The sequence below is a fragment of the Anoplopoma fimbria genome, chromosome 2 (genome assembly GCF_027596085.1).
Source record: "Anoplopoma fimbria isolate UVic2021 breed Golden Eagle Sablefish chromosome 2, Afim_UVic_2022, whole genome shotgun sequence".
Taxonomy (NCBI): domain Eukaryota; kingdom Metazoa; phylum Chordata; class Actinopteri; order Perciformes; family Anoplopomatidae; genus Anoplopoma; species Anoplopoma fimbria.
The window spans coordinates 5,305,162-5,325,263 of record NC_072450.1 but is presented as its reverse complement, the minus strand read 5'-3'; the positions used below and the strand labels follow the sequence as shown (position 1 = coordinate 5,325,263).

General features: G+C 38.3%; 1 protein-coding gene across 1 annotated transcript; it reads right to left on the bottom strand.

The window, feature by feature from the left end:
• Window positions 1–473: 473 nt before the first annotated feature.
• hsd17b12b (hydroxysteroid (17-beta) dehydrogenase 12b) lies at window positions 474–19,736 on the bottom strand. The gene is made up of 11 exons (XM_054610789.1): window positions 19,438–19,736; window positions 12,106–12,152; window positions 10,702–10,777; window positions 9,828–9,935; window positions 9,446–9,510; window positions 7,948–7,992; window positions 7,155–7,189; window positions 5,897–5,978; window positions 3,786–3,851; window positions 3,418–3,567; window positions 474–873 (listed from the first exon to the last, which is right to left on the bottom strand). The coding sequence occupies exons 1-11, from the start codon at window positions 19,613–19,615 to the stop codon at window positions 766–768; spliced, it is 960 nt and encodes a 319-aa protein (XP_054466764.1). The 5' UTR covers window positions 19,616–19,736; the 3' UTR covers window positions 474–765.
• Window positions 19,737–20,102: the final 366 nt, after the last annotated feature.

The window sequence follows — 20,102 nt, the reverse complement described above, 5'->3', positions numbered from 1 at the left end:
ACTGCCCAGAAAATGAAAAACAAACTTGTTATATGAAAAAAAAAGGAAGCTATTAATGTCACAAAACCCATTTCAGCCTTTTGTATCTTAATTAGTTTAATGAAACATTATTTAAGTGCTGTAGAAAGTGTCAACAGTAAGTACCACCTCCAGTGTTTTCCTAAACAGCTTTAAGCTTAAATATGCACCAAACACACACACAACAATACACAGAGGCCTCCAACCTCACCTCCCAATGATCTGCTTCTTTCCCCTTCATCATCTGGGCTTAATTTTTCAATCACGTTTTTGCAGACAGATGGATGGTTCGGGGAATTGTTTTTTAAATTCTGCATTAGCGTTCCATTCATTACAGCTGATCACTCGATGACGAGCGCCACTTTGTTGGGCATTATTTTTCACACACACACACAAACACACACACACACACAACACACACACACACACACACACACACACACACACACACACACACACACACACACACACACACACACACACACACACACACACACACACACACACACACACACACACACACACAGTGGCCAGATGCTGTCTCGCACCATCTATGACTGGGAGTAATGGGAAAGGGGGGGAGGGGGTGGGGGGGGACGACTGAGGCGTTGCCCAGAAACTGTCACCTTTTCTTCTCTTCTTTGGTCCCCGCGATGACGGCGAAGTCGGGACGAGTGGGTTTTTTTTTTTTTTTTTTTATTAACACAGCTGGTCCCCCTTCCGTCACCGGGCGCCGAGCGGATCCGTCTAACCCTGCTTCTGCTTCTTAAGGTATCGAGCGCGCTGGGACAAACCCATCCCCATCACGTGGCTGTTGAGGATCTTGGCAGGGAGCAGCGCTGTAGTCACCCAGCCCTGCGGAGGAGAAATAACATGGTCAGCTGGTGGCATTTACAAATAACAGATTAGCGTTCATTATTAATTTCTGACCCACAGAAGCAACAACTGTGGCAAGGGGGGGGGAGAGGGAAGGAATGAAAAAGCTGGTAATTGTGTTTGGTTTTATTGCTTATGCTCCTACAGCCATGTTTTTGCACCGTTCTCTAGAGTAGCTGCACATCTTAAATAGAAATTGTTATTTCTTTTTATTTCAGCCTGTTTCTAAAACTGTTATGAAAAGCTACAAAGCTACAAATCCCTTGTTAATTATGGTTAACGTATCCTTCCTGGAACAATTCAACAAATATGCAGTTTTCTTTTCATATATTGTGCATTAGTAGGCTGTTTAAGAAAAACAAAGTAAATGAAATCTTTTCTGCTGTGGCCGTAATGAAAGTGTACTCGACAGTTTCCCAGACAACAGTACGGCGCCTGCAACAGTTGATTTTGTTCTGAAGAAACCCCCACTGCTTTTAATCTTCTTCTTAAGTAAGTAGCAGCTTTATGAAGCATCATAAATGGTTCTTTCATTGACTCACCATATTCACTTAATCACCAATAAGGATTTCCTCTTAATTGCATTATTTGAATTGCTCAAACTGATTTACTTTAAAATCTGGAACGTGTTATTTCTTCTAAATTGGGATATAATTAAATCCATATAATAATAATAAGGGGAAATGAATTATGTGCATGGTGGAGAGGGGCGATACACTCTTTGTAGCGCCCTTCACTTCCATAACCGTTTAGTTTTATGACCAGCGGCTACAGCGTGTGGCTACTATGGTTTTGACCTTGTGACTGTGTGTGTGTGTGTGTGTGTGTGTGTGTGTGTGTGTGTGTGTGTGTGTGTGTGTGTGTGTGTGTGTGTGTGGTTCAGGGCACAATGTGCTGCTGGAGACACAGGAACTACCGCAGAAAGGGTTTTCAGAACTAAACCATATGTTTGTCTGTCTGTGGATAGGTTTCCACAGCAACAGTGTCACAACGGTGTAAGATGCGACCAAAGTAACTTTACAGGTGTGTTGTAGAGATCAAAATGAGGGTTAAATTAGAAAAAAAGGTGTGCACCGAGTAATGTTGATGGAGGTGGGGAAGGGGTCATTAGCTCCACATTCAGCGACAGCAAGACTGGTTTTGTTTTCACCTTGTGTGTCTTCATGTCAAAATGTCATCCTGAAGACACCTTTTGTTTTGGAGCACTTTGTCCAGGTGGTTATATTTCTGTCTGTGGACAGATTTTGTCAATTCGATAGCGACGCAAACTTTGCAAGTATGATGTCGAGATAAAAAATGAAGGTTGAGTTCGAAGGCGGGTTTGGTACGAGCGAAGGGGACGAACATGCTCTCTTTACGAAACTATTCAAAGACGGTCGTGGTCTGAGAAGGGGCGCCAGAAGTAATGGGTAGGAAATGGGAAAGGGCCACCTCATTTTACTCCCCTTGGATTGGAAAAATGGTCTCTTATTATTATTATTATTATTATTATTTTAATTATATAGATTATAGACTGCAGCCTTACAGCAGTCGAAATGCCATACTGGTGAATTATGGATTCTAACAATCTGTACAACTCAAGGGAGAGGGATTATCAGATAATCAGATAATCAGAGCAGACGCTACATGGTTTAGTTAAATATGAAGGCAGGTGGCAGGGAAAATGTGTGCTGAGTTTACCTTATATGCAAAAGAATAACTGGCGACTGCACCCAATCTACCAAGGCTTGCTTATGACAAATGATTTATTGACGCCCTGTACACTGTTAACGGACGGTGTTGTTATTTATATGTATATCAATAAACATGATCATTGATATGCAGGTCACACAGTTCAAGAGTATCCAACACCATGTGGAGGAACTGCAGAAATAAACGCCCTCAACTTGTGTTTTGCATGTTTTTTTCCGATGCTCGTGTCTCTGTAGAGTAATTACAGTATTTGGATGCCCACAATACTGAGAGGTAGTAGAGGAGCATCCCACTCCATCATTTCAGAGGATGTTAACTTCGTGATAGATGCTTTTAGCAACATCGACACAACATTAAGTCAGTGAATGGAGTTGAGCAGGTAGGAAGCTCTTTTTTTTTTTGTTTAAAGTGAAATTGGAGCCATTTCCGTCCTGTTGCCATGACAGACCTTTGATCATTACTCCATTACTGCGAGAGAGGAAAAAAAAAAAAAAAAAAACAGTTGTGCTAGAATAAAAAAATTATTCTGCCATTCAGATTGTCAGATTTCAGTTTGTTCATGCTTATTATATAAATGGACTCTAATCTGCGGAGGAACATTTGGCCTGCTGTGTGATTTTAAGTTCGGACTGGCGGAAGCACTTTCAGTAATTCAGTAAGTCATTGTTTTCAGTGGTGAGTTTGGTCGGCGGGTGAATACCTGGTGATCAGAGCAGACTTGCTTTGTGTGAAAGTTCCCAAAAAGAAGCCCAAAGAGAAGATCCAGGATGTGTTTATAGCAGACTCTTTTTCTCGTTTTTTATGTTCGTAGTATTACATACCGAGACTTACCATAATGGCATGGGGCAGGTAGCCATTGGTCTGGGTCTGTAGCCCTACAGTGTTGAGCTCGGCTGAAACGTAGCGCTCGGGACTCGGCTTGTCCAGCGTGGCCCGACGGATTTTACTCAGCTTGGTTGCGACAAAAAATGGCAGAACACTCTGGGGAAGGAAAAAGAAGTAAAAAAGACACAGAAATGAACAATGTGACTAGTTATAGGACTTGGTAAAGTGTCGACACAGTGTTGAGACAACATTTATTTTCTTAAAGCTCATTGATTTTCCTTCAAATTGCATTTTTAACTCTCGTTATGAGCCAGCAGACTTCATTAAAGGGCATGAGTGCTTTTAGCAGAAGGACTAAAGATGCTTTCATTTACCTGGATGATGATGCCTTTGCTTTTGTATTCAGCTTGCAGTCCTCGTGAAAAGAAGTCCACAAATGCCTACATTAAATAAAAGAGGCAGGTCGTTAAGGCCATAACTACGGTCCCAGTAAAAACAAAAACGATGGCATTTCTATTCCCAAAAGTACAAGAACACACAGAGAACTAAATCTGCAGTCCAAAAGCGAGCAAAGAGGAGATACGTGCACAAAGAGTTCAAGTACAATGAGCTTTCACAATGTTAATGGCAGGTGTAATGAACTGAGACGATCGTTAAATCGAGCATTAAAATGAAGATTCACCCTTGATGGATTTTGGATGCACTTTTAAACCTGCATTGCTGACACTGAGATTTAGAAGATTAAAAAAAAAAAAAAAAAAAAAAAAAAAGACCTGTTATTAAGACACCAGCAAATTAATCTGCTAAAAGTATGAAACAACAGGTTTTTTCTTTTGTTTTTTTAAGCTAACAAACACACATGAGACAGCCATATGCTCCTGTAAACATTTTTAATTGGTGCACTACCTCGGGACCTGAGTTAGTCACCCACTTATTTATTTTTGCAACAATTAAAACCGGAAAAATATAAAAAAAAAAGGACGATCGCCCTAACTTTATACCTGCATCCAAATAAATGCTGAACATCTATGGTTACAACATCAAGGTAGTTATGACGGGCCTCAGTGCACACAAACACACCATTACAGATATATATATCTATAGATATATATATATAGATATATATATCTATATATATATATATATATATAGATATATATATATATATATAGATATATATATATATATATACTTATACTTTACAAAAAATGTGTTGAATTTTACAGTAGAATGAGTTACTAAGACTGTTGTATTGGGGAAGTAAAGAGGTCAAAGAGAAATCTATCCGGAAGTCTTTGACATTGGACAACATCAACATAAATATTACCCATCAATCATCAGTGCACATCTGTATATGACAAAAATGCTAAAGAAAATAATAAATTATTTATTTAAGTGCATGTTTTTATAGTTTAAAACAGTTTATTTTATGTAGAATAAGCATAATTATGTTATAGATTGCTACTGACTTTACCAAAAAACGCTTTTTGAGGGTTTATATGGCAAATGGCACCACTCTAAATTACACAGAATTGTTCTTTGAAAACAGGTGTATTTCCAAGAAAAAAATCGGAAACATTTGCAAGTGCCTTTTCTTTGCTCAACACATTGCTGGAGGGCTTGCTGGTTATGCGCCCCCTCCCCCTCCCCCTCCCCTCCACAGTCTACACTCTATACTAAGGCTGTCATGGTGATGGAATTTCTCCTGTGGTGATAATGATTGGCTCAGCGGTGCAATTTTGATTGGGGGGTATATCCTGATTTAAGCGCTATATAAACCAGCTTTATTGTTTTTTTGCTTTCAGAATGACAGAAATTGACTTTTTTTAGACTAATCAACACTTATTGTTGAATGCCGAGTGACAACAAGTCTCAGTGGGGGGGTTTTTTCTCTCCAGTTGAGGCGTTTTGTTGCATCTGGTTGCTAGGATACGTAATATCCACAGAGTTAACAGTGTCGGCACGAGATGGAGGACTTGCTGTGGGTGAAGGAAAGGCTGAAGCACATAGGGAGAGAGGGCAGACCATGTAGGACGTGAAGGTTGGTCTTTGAGGGATTTGTCCCCGCCCCTCCTTCACTGTGATTGGACGGCTGGGTTAACGAGTGACAGTGACGATGGCTTTATACCTAAAAGTTGAACATGTTCCAGCTCTCGGTGACCAGAAAGAAATAACCCAAACGTGCAGCGCTCCCATTGCAAAGAATTCAAAAATGAAAAAAATGTGAACATAGCCACTGTGGCGGTTGGCTTGTCAATATTTCAATATTGCTGTTATTGAGACAGCTCTACTAGATCCGTTTTACATGAATGTACGTTAATGGATTAGCCGGAACGATTCACAACACGAGAACAAAGATGGATTTGTCCTCATGCACCACAGTACATGGTATAATGTAAACCATTTATGATGCTGGGATGCGTTTACAGATAACACGTCAGCTAACGCTCCACGAAAAGGTCACAAACCGTGTACTGCAAATTACCTTGGAGGCGGAGTAGACGGTTAGGAGAGGAACAGGGTACATCCCGCTGGCAGACGAGATGTTGAGGATGACCCCCTTCTTCCTGGAAATCGGGAATATAAGAAAAAGCTCATTTACACTGACAAGAAACGCAAAATACGAGAGAAAGGGGGGGGGGGGGTGCAATAAATACTGGAAATCAATCCCAGTAGAGGACACGGTACGTTGTGTACATGCAAGCTTTTGTACATTAAAGAAGAGCATGTTGATATTGATTAGATCAAAAAGTACAGTTAGATCAATATTTCATACAATATTTAATCTAAGCTAGAGGTAGATGATGTTTTCAGAAATAGAATTTTGTATGTGTATATGATGGCCTAGCAAGTAAAGGCTTAGTTTCACTCAGCTACAAACAAAAATGATCATAAATCAGCTTTAATGCAGATTTAAAGATTTATATGTTCTATGTAATCACAATTATCAAAATGCAGATTATACAGCATCGACTACGAAAGAGACTATATTCCACTTATAATTAAAACTCTTTATGTTACTATTTGAAATTCAAATAAATCATGTTTACTTTACTGTCAACTGAGGCTTCATATGCTGCTGTGACTGGTGTTTTAGTTTAAATCAATGTCACAATCTTTTTTTTTTTCCTATCAAAATATGGTAAAGGTAGACAATAAAATGATCAAATTCATGTTCAGTGTAATTCTTTTTGTGAAATACACCTTTGTAAGTGTAGGAAATGATAGCGCCCAGCAGAGAAGTAGTCTGGCACATAAAACCATGAGGTGTTCGTATTATACTGCAATTTTTGTACTGATGAAACAAACATGATATAATGTTGATAAGTAAGGTTCAAAAAGGTGTTGGTCGGTATATTTTTTTTGTTTTATCTCGGTTTCCCCTGTTTCCAGTCTTTGTGCTAAGCTAAGCTAAGACTCCAGCTTTATATTTAACAAACAGAAATAAGAGCAGCATCAATTTTTTCTCACCCATCTCTTGGCACAAATGTTAATAAGCATATATTTCTTTATTTATTTGTAACTGTTTACAAGAGTTATGCATTGCATTACATACAACTGTTCACGTATTAAACAAGTAATGATTTAGACAACACAACTCTATGAAACGATGATATCATAAGCTCATATCATCATTTCAACTCAAAGCACTATGTGCTGCTTAATGCATTTGTGCTCGTGTTGATTACTGTAGATTCACAGACATCATTAAATCACTTAGTGCTAAAGTCAGACAAACTTACCTCTCCACCATTCGAGGTAAAACGAGACGAGTCATCTGGAGAAACAACGGAAAGAGAGAGAGAGAGAGAGAGAGAGAGAGAGAGAAGGTAACAAGTGTGAGAAACAGAGTGAAAGCTTTGACAAACAAAAAAAAAAAAAGTATATTAATGTGTGTGGGTGGGTGGCGGAGAAGTGTGTGGAGGTGTGCATCCGCATTTTTTTTTAAATGGAGAGGTGTTCCGGGAGGGAAAACAAAAAAAGAGAGAGGCGATGATAATGACAGCAGAGGGAGCAGTTAGAAGAAATATTGAATGACATAAATTAAGAGTAAAGAGAGTGGGTGGACTTTTAGCTGCTGCTCTGGGAACTGGTGAACATGGAGAAGAGGGAAGAAGAGACCTACTAGGCTTTATGTCCTTCTGCTGCGTACGAGTGTCTGTATTATTGCTAGTATCTGTGGGACTTCCTGTCAGTGGATCTCAAACCACCTCAGCCACTCGAATCCACTTAATTACTAAAAAGACGTCACAGCAGTGAGAATTTAACCAAACGGGGAGTCTGTGTCGTGCAGACTGAAGCGCTTCTTAAAAATAATCTCTGCTAGGTGTCTCTTAATTGACTATATGAGAACATTTTCACACCCCTCAAACTTTAACATTTATAATTATCTTCAACTTCTTCAGTTTTTCCAAGGAACAATTTGGAGAGCCACATGGTAAATATCAACTTGAAGGGGAAATACATATTATTTTTTTTTAATGGTGAATCAAAAATCCTCAATTACAGGAGCGTTTTAAAAATACCATCACTCACCTGGCACACGGACGTTATGTTAATGTTGATCATGGTGTCGATGAACTGAAACAAGAAGAGCAGGAGCATTACTACAACTTGGTGTGAGTGTGTTTGTGCATCATTTTTTCAGAATTGCACACTTTTTTTTTATACGTTCAAGTATCAACGGATGCAGGTGTTAAAGATGTTATCTTGCGATCTGTAAAAGTGCAAGATTGTAGAAATGATTTACTGAAATGCCAAAGGCTGCTCACATTAAAAGGGACACTATGGAACTTCTGAAAAAGGACATAGTACTCAATATAGAGGCGAAATCCCTCCTCTTCCGGTGTCCCACATGGGACCTTATTTGGCAAAGAAATATTTACAGTAGTCAACGGCGTGAAACGGAGGGTTTGATCCCGTTTGAATTGTGCCATCAATTACACATATCATTTTTTTATTTAACATATTATGTTTCAAACTTAAAAAATATATTTTAACAAGTTAAGAAAGTCGTAGGTTTGTCATAGCACCATTTCATTTTGTGTGAAACATCTCGTCTTGCTAGCTAGCTAGCTAGCTAACTTAGCTGTGTTCCATGCACAAATGTAACGTTATTTTAGCTTATGTGTATTTTCCAGCGACTGGTTTTATCTAATGGGAAGCAAAAGAATGAGCAAGACACGTTGTTGGTGTGTTTACATCCCGGTAGGAACAGTGTGGGAACGGTAGCTTCAGAGAGAGACTTCTCTTATCTGACCTTTTGCTGTGAAGACTTTCTAATTATATATTATTTGCAGTCTTATTCTTCAGCAGTTTTTTGAAGTGTTAAATTATCTTTTAAATTGATACACATCATATGTATAATTCATGGCACAATTCTAAAGGATTCAGAAATGTTTCATTCTTCGGTCTCCCTGTTTTCCCAGAATAAGGTCCCATGGTGGTCCATCAGAGGGTCGGGACTTTGACTCTCTATTCTCTAACAAACAAAAAATCCAACTTCTTCTAAGTTAAATAAAGTTTTGCTGCTATAACCTTACTTGGTCTGGAATGACAATTAGCTTATAATGGCTAAAACTTTAGGTAGAGAATGCTGTGTAATTATCACGACTCTTCTCTACTGTTACACTTCGCCTCTGCATGTCCTGTATTTTCCTCTTGTGGCCAATTGTCAGCAACAGGCTGGCTTTAGGTAGGCAGTAAAGTATAATTACACTAGTCATACCAGTTACAATAAAAGTACAATATTGAATCTGGTCTTACTCTGCTTGCCCTTTAGTTTATTCAACAAGAGGCAGAAAACTGATGTGAGCAGATACAGCATACTGGAAAGACTCCCTTTTGCAGTGGAGCTAAATGAATCAGACCTGATCGAAATAAGATTGTCATAAAAGGCAAAATGACAAACTATATATTATTACCACTCATATTCCTTTCAATCTTGTAAAACGTTCCCAAAAAAAATTGTATTTGTCGATATAATCATTGATACATTCATGGTAAGTAGCATCATAATGAACCTTTCACTTACCGTGTCGAGATTGGGGACGTTGAGGAAGAATTCAGGGTAAGAATATGATATTCCAACATTGTTCACTGTTAACAAGAGAGAAAAGATAGAAGAACGGTGATATTGAAAAGACTACATAATGTTAAAGTGATGGAGGAAAAGGAAGGAGGCATTTCTGTAATATGTAGTTCAGCGTGTTATTGCTCTCTCCAATCTTAGGAGGGCAGCAAAGGGCTGGAGAAGCCGGGAGGAATTAACCTTTCTGATTACATGAAAAATTTACATTTAATATAGTGGGTTTTACTGCATTCCTGATGGCTGCAGGTTTTAATTCAGATTGAATTTTCCATCTCATATGGCCAATTTACTCAATTCTATGAAAAGTGAGCTGAGTGACTCTTACCTAATACTCCAATCTCCAGTCCTGCAAGTCCATCTTCGATCTTGGAGTAGATATCCACAGTGCTGAAGTCTGCTGCGATCGTTTTGGTCTCCACACCACATTTGCTCGCTGTAATCACAAAACATTTCAATTTTGCATATTATGAGAAGCAAAGAAAGACCCCAGAAATCGCTCACTTGCGTAAAGCATTTATGAATGACCGATTTGCTGGAAAACCGACACTTTGGAATATGGAAGACCAGAGGAGAGGAGGAGAAAAAAATAAATTAAACCCTGAAATAATCCTTCTTCATCAACGAGGATATCCCTCCCTTAAGAGGCAGCTTTCATTTAATTGGACAGATTCACTTTCAGCTCCAGCAGGAGGCTTTACTGCCTCGTAGCCAAAAGCACAAGAGTCCCGCTGAATCTCCACTCAATAAAGGATCACTTGTTGGGGGAAAAACATGCAATTCATTGCAATATCATTTAGTCTTAGTCACTTGGCCCCGTTGGACTATCACACAGTGCAATATGGATGCAACATTTCAGGTTTCGGGATAAATGAGGCTGAGTAGCAGCATGGATCAGTGGGACTGAACTCCACTCCAGCAGCTGTCATACTGAACACATGGACCGCATTAGTCATGTGCCTTCGGACCACAAGTCCTGTTGATTTCCCTCGACTGTAAGATGTGGGATTAGTCAGACTGATGGATTAAACAGAGTTATATTGAGCTACGTATTGTGTTTCGCCGTGATTTATATGCGGCGCGTCCCAAAAATAAAAAAAATCATCACTCTCCATTGATTTTCCATGTCTGGCACTGTTTTTGTCTGCTGCATGTTTAAAAAAACCTAATAAATTCAATTCCATTGTGTTCATAGGACTCACAGATCGCCTTGGAAACGTCATCCAGCTTCTCCTGAGAGCGGCTGATCAGCACGATGGCGAAGCCTCGGCGGGCGAGCTGCAAACACACACAAAAAAAAACATTTCAACAAAGGCGTCACGCATTTACACTTAAATCATGTGCTTCTACTATTGTAGTAAGGTGATAGATAAAAGAGGTGGCATTAAACAAAAAGGTGTGTTTACGGAACTTTAAATCGTTTATAAAGTAGTGCTTGTTTAGTCACTGCAGTCGTAGTTCTGTAAACGGGTAATGTATCTGTTATTTCTGTTCATAACTTTTCAAATGTCAAACGGGTTTATTTTCGGTGTCTGAAGATTTAGGCGTCTGCCTGCAGAAATGGAAGTTTGTGCATCAACCACTATTACTTCAAGCTTAAATCCACAAGACACATAGTGAACAAGCCTTGTCTGTGTGGTAACGGTGAGTGAGACAGGGTTGATCTTCATGTTCTGACCAATCAGTGATGACCATGTCATCTCAGAAAAGCTCCTAGCTCACCTGTTGTCCACTAGGTTTTCGGCACTCAGGTAAACTTGGATTATAGAGGAATTTTTGTCAGGCCTTCACAACCACCGGTAGGTCAACAAATGATATCACCTGGTAAAACCTATATTTAAAAGTAACCATTTAGAGAAAGGTGGGGCTGTCCTAGTTAGGTAGCAAGTGATTACTTAGAAATTAAAGGGGACCTATAATACAAATTTTTAGGTTCAAGCTTGTATTATGGGGTTTTACTAGAACATGTTCACATGCTTTGATGTTAAAAAAAAACACATTATTTTTCTCATACTGTCTGTGTAAATATATCTGTATTCCCCCTCTGTCTGAAACGCTCCATTTTTAGCTCTCTTTAAGCCGCCTCCCAAAAAAACTAAAAAGTCTGCTCTGATTGGCTTGCAAGAAAAATATGGCTTAACTTTGCAAAGGTAGTTCTCAAGCTGTGGTTGGAGAGGTATATGTTAATGAGCCTGCATGTGACATAGGGAAGGGAGATAAATCTGAATGGTTTGTTCAATCACAAACTCCAGACTCCCAAATCTATGTGCACAAAAGGCCTTAATATTCAGTCCCAAGTAATAAAACCTGAAGGAAGTTACCTGAATATACAAACATTCAAAAAAGATGTAAAAGGAACAAATCACATTTACAAGTTTACAGTGACAAAAGTGTATTGTTTTAACACACCCACTGAAATTACAAATACAAACCTGTTTGCATGTTGAAGCTTACAAACGAACATTACAGGCACACCTTTATGAATTAATTACTATTCTATATGTGTTTGACATAGAGAGATTCCACCTAACCCTCTCCCTTTGTGTTTCACTTTGGCCCTCTGATGTTAAGGTGAGGAGTCTGAAAACAAATCCAGGTGACCTTACCTCCTCCGCATAAGCTTTCCCAATCCCGTCTGTGGCTCCTGTCACAACTGAAAGAGGAAAAAAAAAAGGACAGACAGAGACAGAGTTAGCAGGACAAATTATATAATTTCCTTAATCAAATGTAAAAATCCAGACTTTAATAAGACAAAATATGCTTCTCCATGTTCACTAGAAAATTCACGATACAAGAAAAAGTGATGGATTCTTAACAAGAACGCAAAACTGGGGCTATAGTGGTTGGTTCATTAAAAAAAATGAAGTTAAGCTGTCTTTGATGAAGAAATGTATATAGATCAACTAAGACAGAAAAAGACCACAGACCAAAAAACTAAAAAAGTTGACAGAAGCTTAATTTGCAGACGTCAAAAAACCCAAAAAGTAGGTAGACACTAAAACATTACACCAATGAGTGATTGTTGATCATTTAATTACTCCATCGGCATTAACCTGCTGCTTAAACTGCCTCCACTTCTACAACCACCATGTATGAACAGACAAAGAGCGCCACCCCCAGGAACTTTATCACCACAGAAATACAAAGATAAAAGATGGCAGAGTTATATTGACTGCTTGACTGACAAGTGATCCCTGGAAAGTGTATAGTGCCAAAAAAAAATAAAAAAAACACAATTTCTCAGCACGAAAAAATGCTTTAGAAAAATATAATGAATTGACTCCCACGGGGTAAAGAGCTGTAAACAGCGGTGTGGATAGATTTACTGCAGGATGAGCAGATACGGAGAGCAGCCGAGGTGAATAAGGAGGACAAAGAGAGAGAGAGGGGGGGGGAAGAGCGAGGTCCTCTCAGTCATCAGTGGCAGTCGAGCGAACGGATGCCCTGGAACTGCCTGGCACAAACAGCAGCAGCAGCAGCGGCGGCGGCGGTGAACTATTCTTAGCTATTCCCATCTTACAGAAGGAACTATTCATCACACCTCTGGCTAAATATAACAAAAAGTAGATGAGAGTGGGACGGAGCGTGAGGACATTACGATATGACCCTGTATCACTTTGGAAGGCCCGGCTCAGACTACAATATTCATCTTGTCCTTGTGTGAACTTATGTGTTCTTCTTCGTTGAGGGTTTTTAAGAGCGCCAATAGTGTGTCGTTATTAATACTATTCTGTTCTCATTTTGTTTGCGTTGTGGTTTAGACCTACTTGTGGGAATGAAGTGCAAATTCAGATGGGAATATTGGTTGGGTGCACTGAGCAGCGCGGCCCCTAGGGGCGCTAGCGGGGTTTTAAGACTGTTACGCTCATTAAATACGACACGCAAGGTGCACCAACATAAGTGCAGGCTCAATTCAAAACTGACTCAGTCAAAGTAAACTGAAGATAAGATAAAAATGAATTGTGAATCAGTGTGTTCTGGAGTTATTTTGGTTCTTCAGGGCTCAACAGTGACAGTCAACAGTTTTCGAGAAATTGGCAGCCAATTCTTGGCCTTTGGTTTCCATCAGTGGCAACAACTTATTAATGTAATGAAAAAGTAGTGACAACAAACTGTGGAATGTGAGACAATTCAGTAAACAATGACTTCACTGGTGGATGTGATAATACTTGAGATTCAGATTCTGTCACAAATAAAACACAATCTATAAAGAATTTTGTTGGTTTACTGTAATAAAACCTTCTATTCTTTAATGTCACATTTCCATTACTGCATAAATCTTAATTACTAATAATATAAGGTGGCTAAAACCGTGGTTTCAGTTTTGCCAATCAAAAGCTGACGCCTTTAAAAATTAGTTGGTTCGGCTGCCGGGCCCATAACATCTATGGAATTATTGTTTTATACTAAAGCTTAATCCATTTTGTTTGTTTTTATGCTGGCACAAAGATTAAAGATCATATTCTATGGAGACCAGAGAGAGCCTGTGACAGACATGAGCACTGCGAGGAAGAAAATCATCATCAAAAAAAGCCTAAACTCCGGTTATCTGCCAATACATAGTACCAGTCCAACAGCTTTGATAACAAACCTGGCTATTGGCTTAAATCAATCTTTATTAAATCTTTATTTTTCATTCTATATTATTTTTTTGATTCGAGGATTATATCAGAGAGCACTACACACCTGATCGCTGCTGCTTTCATGAAATGTTTGTGCTTTTGCCGCAACGTCTATTACAAATATCCCCGCAGAGATGTTTATCTCAAGCTAAATATTTTGTTCTTTTTTTAGAGTACTATTAATTCCTCCTCTTACTCATCTGTCTATCCACCCTTTCGCTGCACCCATGTCCCCTTTTTGTGTGATCTTCTTAAGTACAGATGATGCCGAGGTGCCGATGCATCCTCTGGGGCTGCAGCAGAGCAGAGCCGACCGGGAGGGAGTGGGGGAGGAAAGAGGAGAGGAAATGACAAACACGAAACATGGGGGATCCTGGGGGCAACTAAAAATAGAACAGAGGAGAAGGAGGGGAGAGTGATGCCGAGTCTGCAGGCACGATGATGAGGGAAACATAGGCCGGGGTTATTTTTAGTTGTTTTAGGAATGAACTGTTTTGCAGTCGGAACAGAAATAAAAATAAAAAGCTTTTACAGCCGAGTGAATGTTCCCTTCAGTCAAATAAAAACGAGGTCTATTTTAGGAAAGTGCCATCTCCTGCGGAATGTAGGTTAGACTGGCTAGGTGCTCTGATGATGGGGCTGCTGTGTGTGTCACTGCTTTGGCTGTTGGGTTTGATAGCCAGCATCATTTCATTGTTGAAAATAATTGAAGGACTGGGAATAAATCATCTCTTTCTGCAACAAAAATAAAAGCACAAGTCCTGCCCTACTTCCAGACTCTTTCATTTCCGCTAAAGGAGAAAAAAGGATTTCATGCAGAAATAATTGGCAGAGGAAATGTTTAGTTAATTCTGCCAATAACTGCAATTAGGGTTGGAACCATAGACTGTATGTACGAAGTGGAAAGAGTCACTGTGACGTCACCAATTGGTTTGTGAACTGCCGTTTTGAAACCACAAGCTGGGCGTTTCCTCTGTCGCCATCTTCCAATACGGTAGTCGCCAAGTGTTTTTTGCAAACGTAAGTTACCGTATTTGGAATGCGGAGGAGTGAAGTAGAGACGCCGTAAACGTCTCTAGTACCGGATGCGACCTGTCAATCACATTAAGCCCCGCCCTAAAGCATACCCTGCTTTATGGTCTGTTTGACTCTAAATGGAGCATAATTTACTAAATGAACATCATGCTGTATTGAAGAAGACTTGAAACTAGAGATTGAGACCATAAACTCATGTTTACAATGTTTACTGAGGGAATAAATCAAGAGAGAAGTAGAGTCATTTTCTCATAGACTTATAGACAATCTGACTGCTTTCTGCAACCGGAGGAGTCTCCCCCTGCTGGTCAGTAGAGAGAATGCAAGTTTTAAGACAATTCTGCTATATACATTAAACATCCCAGCAAATACCATTAATTCCTGATTATGCCAGCTTGAGGGGCGTTATCCCATTAACACCATGGTCACCTACCAAAGATTATTTGATTTAAACTCTCAAGCCAAAAGAATGAGAATTTGTTGCATCTCTCCACAGTTTTACATCCCAGCAAACTGAATATCTTTGGGACATTTGAAAAAATGTCATGTTTAGCCTTTATGAAATTATACTAGGCATGTTTCATTTTGTGCAATTTCATAATATTAAGAAGATTGTGAAAGTCATCCGTCGCGGTTCTAATGTATTGTAAAACATTGCACCAAGTACAACTGGAACAATCAAGTTGATTGTCCTAGTCTAGAAAGAATAGAAAGATGCTATTTAGTGACACCCAACAGCCTTGTGTTCATTCAGCGTTTCTAGTTTTAATACACATTACACTTTAAATGAAGCACTAAACCCTCTCAAATCTTGCATTTGTATGTGTACAGTTTATGTCTCTGTTGCCCATGTTAGAAGATTTAAAAATGGATTGTACATTAATATCAGACAGCATGAAGACATATGATGTTGTTAAAAAAGCACTGATTTGATTGTGAGCAAAAAACACTATTTTAGATATAAACACTTTAAATTGTCTAATGAACCTAAATAATTGAAGCATCGTCTCAAATAGCAGGACGCTATTCATTCATTCATTAGATTAGCATTACAATGGTGCTATGTTACACTGCCTCAGACTCTCTCTCTCTCTCTCTCTCACACACTAAATAAAGTGAGACGTGGGTAGCAGTGAACCAGAATCCTGAGGTTCCCGTGATCTCATTCATGAATGGCTCTCGTCCTCTTGCATAATCAGGCCATCCTCCTCTCAATCAAGTTCACTTCACAGAGACAAACTTTGTGAATGAGAGCAGCAGCAGCCGAGGCCAACTGGCTCCTTTGCATCAACGGATATTCTGAATCATTTCGCATGTGGAGCCCGATTCCAAAAATAATTTGAAAAAAAAAAAATAACACCCCGTCTGACGCGTTTCCATTTTTAGCTGCACCCAAAAAAAGATCAAAGGCAACTTTCGGCACACATCCTCATAACATTTGGGTTTCTCTGGCAGACTGACGAGCACACAGTTGAAATAAGAAGTCTGCTCAGATTCAATCTAGACTCTAATTTCAAAAATAATATAATAAAAAAAATATTTATCATTATATATACATAACAAAATTGTTTATAATGTGTTCCATCTATGATGTAAAAGCAACAAAAATAAAGTGTTAAAAAAAAAAAGATTTATATAATTTGTTATACTTATTTGTTCCCGTGTCCCAAAAAGAGTGCAGAAATTATTATTGTCAACAATGCGCATGAACACCTTTTTAATGAAGAGCTTTTTTTTTTTTTTATTATTATATTGTAATATAATTGTAAAAAAAAAAAGGTTAGGATTGTGAAATATGTTTTGCAAATGCATGAAAGATTTAACCAAAACCAGACATCTGTCATCGTATTTCCACTGACCATGGAGGCTATATCCAAAAATACTTTTCCTATTTCTTTTCAAATCATTATTCAGAAAAGGTCTAATACTTGTGGTCCAACAATTTTTTTTGTGTGTGAACCTTGAACACCAGACTGGAATACATTAAAACAATCCCAGCAGTCTGTTCAAACTTCAAGGTTCAGTTCAGAGCGAGGACGGACAGACGGACAGACGGACGTCATTCAGTCTGATTTGATAATCCCCTCGAGCCATAATCCCATGACAAGATTTACTACAGTTTACAGCGTGTGACAAAAGGCTGATCATTCCCTGCCCATTCTTAGCATTTAATGTGAGGACCACCACGGACTGAGAACGACAAAGAGGTGTAACAGATATGTGATGAAGCAAAATCTTATCAGCAGACTGGTGACTTCACAATCACCAGCGTGAGCCATGAAACAGTCAGGGCGAACTTATTGTGCAACCTGTGCAACAAGCACAGAGCTGTGCAGGCTGGTCATGTCGCGTTCAAAGAGCGGGGCAGAAAAAATGTCAAGATCAAAGGAAATGTGTCTGCTCGTAATACACACCCAGTGGTTCAGCTTTATTAACAAATCTGCAGTAAGGTTTACTTTTAACATATTTATATCAATGTTCAGTTTTTGTTTATGGATATCTGTTACTTCAACTATATATATATATTTATAAGGTCATAGATGTAGCTGGTTTTGTACTAGACTGGACTACATTATATATTTTTGGTCTTTTTTCCCCATTTAGAATATTAGAAACTCCTCTCATTATAAAGCAGTTTTAAAAAATATATTTTGCTCTGCTACTGCTCCCAAATTAAGGTTTTATCAAACATAGAAGTAGTCCATGGAGTGGTTAAAGTATTTTTTTCTGTGACAGAATAAAATAAAACAAATTCAGAAAAAAACCCATAAATTTAGTCAATCTACAGGAACATTGTAAACAGTAATTATGGATATTCATATCATAAGCAGGAGGTGTTTCCTGGATGCAGCTCCTCTGACCGGTTGGTCAAAGGCTTCATTGCTCAACAGCTTTTTATCTTTAGCTGATAATCTTAAAAAAAAAAAGAGAAGCTGTTTGCTGTTGCTAAATAAAGAGTTAAACACTAAATCAAAGTATTATTTCCAAATTCAACTGGAGGCTATTTAAGGTTGTTAAAAGCTGAGCTGCTGCGTGTACAGACAGAGTCAGAGACGCAACCGTGAATTTCATCCAGAAGAGGTCAGTGAACAGAGCTGCCAAAGTTTGATGTGGAGTTACTCTTTCACAGTAACAAAGAAATGATTTGGGCTCTTTTTTGATAATATGAAGAAATTAATAAAAAATAGATAATGTACTACAGCATAGATGTTTTCTTGGGGGCCCATTTTGGCAGTCTGGATTCATGTTTAGTGAATCAATGCAGACATATTTTCATCATTAAAAACACATCTATTTCACCCTCCACATCGTCCCAAAACTATCCCTCAATTGATCTTTTATGTACTCAATCACTTCTACATACAGTACCAGTCAAAAGTTTGGACACACCTTCTCATTCAATACTTTTTTCTTATAAAACATTTCTTTTGTTATATTTGTTTTTTTCATAATTCCATATGTGTTCCTTCATAGTTTGGATGATATTAATCTATGTAGAAAAAAATATATTAAAAAGTAAAGAAAAAAGTTTGGAAGGTGTGTCCAAACCTTCTCATTCAATGGTTTTATTTTTTTTTATTTTTATATTTATTATATACATACAGTACCAGTCAAAAGTCTGGACACACCTTCTCATTCAACTACTTTGAATAATCTAAAATATAAACTATATTCTGGTTTGTTTAGCATAATTTTTGTTTACCACATAATTCCATATGTGTTCCTTCATAGTTTGGATGTCTTCAATATTAATCTACAATGTAGAAAAAAATAAAAATAAAAAATAAAGAAAAACTTTGAATGAGAAGGTGTGTCCAAACTTTTGACTGGTACTGTATATACAATTTTTAAATGTAATATGTTTTTCTGTTTTATATTTATTGTTGCTCTGTACAAACTTGTTATAATGTGTACAAACTTGTTATTCTGCTACTATTTTTTATTCATTTATCTTATCTATTTTTATATTTTACTTAATTTAAGCACTTTGAGCTACTGTCTGTATGAAATGTGCACTATAAATAAAGATTATTATTATTATTATTATTATTATTATTATTAATATTACAGGATTTAAAGTGATTTTTTTCCAGGAATCCAAACACTGTCATTCCTCTAATTTACCAAAACTTCATGCATTATGAAAATTAACATAACTAAGAATAAACTAACTAAAAAGTTATTAATACTAATAACTAATATTTGATCTGTTTGCAAATGCTGTTTAAAATAAATATTATAAATATACATACATGTGTCCTTATGCACACAGTCTCTCACCTGCCCACTTCCCCAGGTTGGTGGGTGCCACCAGCCGTCCATTGCCCAGCACCCACACCCTGATCCCGGTCAGCAGCCGGCACACGGAGCACACTGACAGCCAGGCCGCGGTCAGAGCCCCGAGCCACAGCAGCGGCGTCTCCGCGGCCCCAAACACTGCTTCTCCGCTGGACCACATGTCCTCTGTCTGTGGTGTCTGGTGGCAGAGACGTCTGGACGACAGGAAGGGAAAAACAAGACACGATCAAAGTGCAAAAAGGCGTGGGACAGAGGAAAACTAAAGGATCTGAATGTTACTTCCGCGTTGGCGCTTCCGCATCAGCGCTTGGCTGTCTGTGATTGGTCCGTTTTCTTCTTCGCTTACTGGTTTAGAAGTTGAATTGCAGATATATCTGAGCTCTACTGCCACCTGGTGTTTTACCTCAGACCTCCCTGTCGCATGTCTCGTATTTTATATATATATATATATATATATAATATATATATATATATATAATATATATAAATATATATACATACAGTACCAGTCAAAAGTTTGGACACACCTTCTCATTCAATGGTTTTTCTTTGGTTTTTCTTTTTTATTTTATATATTTTTTTATTTATATATATACAGTACCAGTCAAAAGTTTGGACACACCTTCTCATTCAATGTTTTTTCTTTA

Excerpts from the sequence above, each read along its gene's own strand:
- hsd17b12b (XM_054610789.1), bottom strand. The coding sequence starts at position 19,615 with ATGTGGTCCAGCGGAGAAGCAGTGTTTGGGGCCGCGGAGACGCCGCTG. Across the intron at positions 9,511-9,827 it reads ACTGGAGATTGGAGTATTAG|TGAACAATGTTGGAATATCA; the intron begins GTAAGAGTCACT and ends TCTTGTTAACAG. Across the intron at positions 7,190-7,947 it reads ACATAACGTCCGTGTGCCAG|ATGACTCGTCTCGTTTTACC; the intron begins GTGAGTGATGGT and ends TTGTTTCTCCAG.